The 1,932-nt window shown below is 35.0% G+C and overlaps 1 protein-coding gene across 1 annotated transcript; it reads left to right on the forward strand.

Annotated features, from left to right (window-relative positions):
* Positions 1–831: 831 nt before the first annotated feature.
* On the forward strand, positions 832–1,410 carry AC631_05741 (uncharacterized protein; the record flags this gene model as incomplete). The annotated part of the gene is made up of 1 exon (XM_015614570.1): positions 832–1,410. The coding sequence occupies one exon, from the start codon at positions 832–834 to the stop codon at positions 1,408–1,410; it is 579 nt and encodes a 192-aa protein (XP_015464604.1).
* Between the last annotated feature and the right edge of the window lie 522 nt (positions 1,411–1,932).

Below are 1,932 nucleotides of genomic sequence, written 5' to 3' on the forward strand. Positions count from 1 at the left end.
AAAAAATGACTTCGGAGAGGTTCTGAAGTATTTTTGAAGGATGTGTACATGGATTCTTGTGTTTTACAGTGTTATGACTTATTAAACTTAGATATGCGATTAAAATTTTGTAATAACTTCAAAACTATAAACATTGGAGCAGATGAACTTTGCAGAAAGTCTATATATGTTTATGATAGAAATTCCATGTCATCCTCATGATACAATTGAATATTTACTAGTTAATAAATTATATATATCAAAAAGACGAAGTAATACTTCTATGTCATCATAACGTGAGCAACCTCGTTATTTGTTTATTTCTACGAAATCAATGACCTATGATTTGGTGCATGCTTATGTAACATTATCAATATTCTTTTGTTTAGCTCTGTTTATTTGTTTTGATTTAATAGTACCATGACGTCATGGTATTCTCTAAAGTAAACAAGGAACAGTTTACACTATTAGTATGGGGATGAACAGTTTGCACGCAATTGCAGGGTATAGTCAACACATTAACTGAAGGCATATAACCCTAGGGTTTTTGAGAGAATTCGCATCAAAACTAACCAGTAGGCGTCGACAATAATATATTCTTATTGGTAGTGTGCGCTTCCATTCTTGTGACTATAAGATCGTTGAATGTATAGCTATTTAGATAATGAGAATACACTTAACTTATGTACGTTATAAGTGTCGAAGCTAAAGATATAAGATCTAGGCATATTTTTATAACAGAAGCTCTAGATCAACAACAAGTGAATTTAATTAAGCGATACAATGGTAAATATAGTTGCAGCGGTGTAGGTAACATTGTTCATCAGGTGTGCGTGTTCACTTCACATAGCGATGCTGAATCATACTGGATTAGTAGGGAACGGGTCCGACCAAGATAAACAACGTGCTAAGGATATAGCAATAAGTGACTTGACGAGGTCTGGGGTGGTAGACGTTGATGTGATCGGAGTGGCATTTCGTAGGTTCAATGGAAGCACTGATTTGCAGAGTATTACGTGGCGGAATCAAAGCGCTCTAAGTCTTAGGTCTATTAAATACCTGACGACACTGTTTACAGTTTGGGCTTTAGGTCTCACAACAAACTATGCCTTGAGGTCATTCCAGGGAACTAATGAATGGAAGTGCCATCTGTCATTAGATGATGATGGCGATATCCCTGAAGAATTTTACGGTTATGCCGGTGAAATGGCATGTACTGCATGTTTTTACACAAACCCTGATTGCTATGGCCCTGGCTATAAGGGTTATGAATTCTACTACGATGAGGAATACAAAATGGCTGACATTGGTAGTTATGACTCAGTATATGTTAAATGCAGACAGGGCACAAGCGGGCCACCTAGTCATCACGACTGTCCAGGAGCTACTAGCGCTGCAGAATTAGGGTCAATTTATTATGGGTACGATTAATTAGTACGCGATTGAGCAGTCAAACAAAGGAATGTATAACTAATACTGTTAAAAAAAGTCGCAGTGTTTTGCGAGAAATAAGGATAAATTTCTTATGGTTTGCCTATTGCGTTGTTCCAGCTTCAAAATAGATTGAACGTTAATCCTAATCATTTAACTATAAAGGAGGTATTTAGACCTCAAATTTAGACTATTTGTGTAGAAAATAAGTAATTTACATATTAATTGAAAGAATTTACCTATTATTTAATGATGCCGACAATCGTGGACTTAGAGACTACTTCGCTAAGTAGCTTCATTCAATGCAATGTTGAAATATTTGTTCAAATAATTAGTCGTGGAATTCTTGGTGATTAAATACTGATGAGATTTAAAACAAATTGCGAAAAATACAATCAGGTTGCAAGATCAAATAAATACTTGAATGGGTAAAGAAGTGAATGTAACATGAATATTCTCTTGATGTAATCTTTCTAAAGGTGCATTCATTTCGGTGTTCAAATAGTTTAATCAGAATTTATC

This window comes from Debaryomyces fabryi (assembly GCF_001447935.2).
Source record: "Debaryomyces fabryi strain CBS 789 chromosome Unknown contig00266, whole genome shotgun sequence".
In the NCBI taxonomy this organism is placed as follows: domain Eukaryota; kingdom Fungi; phylum Ascomycota; class Pichiomycetes; order Serinales; family Debaryomycetaceae; genus Debaryomyces; species Debaryomyces fabryi.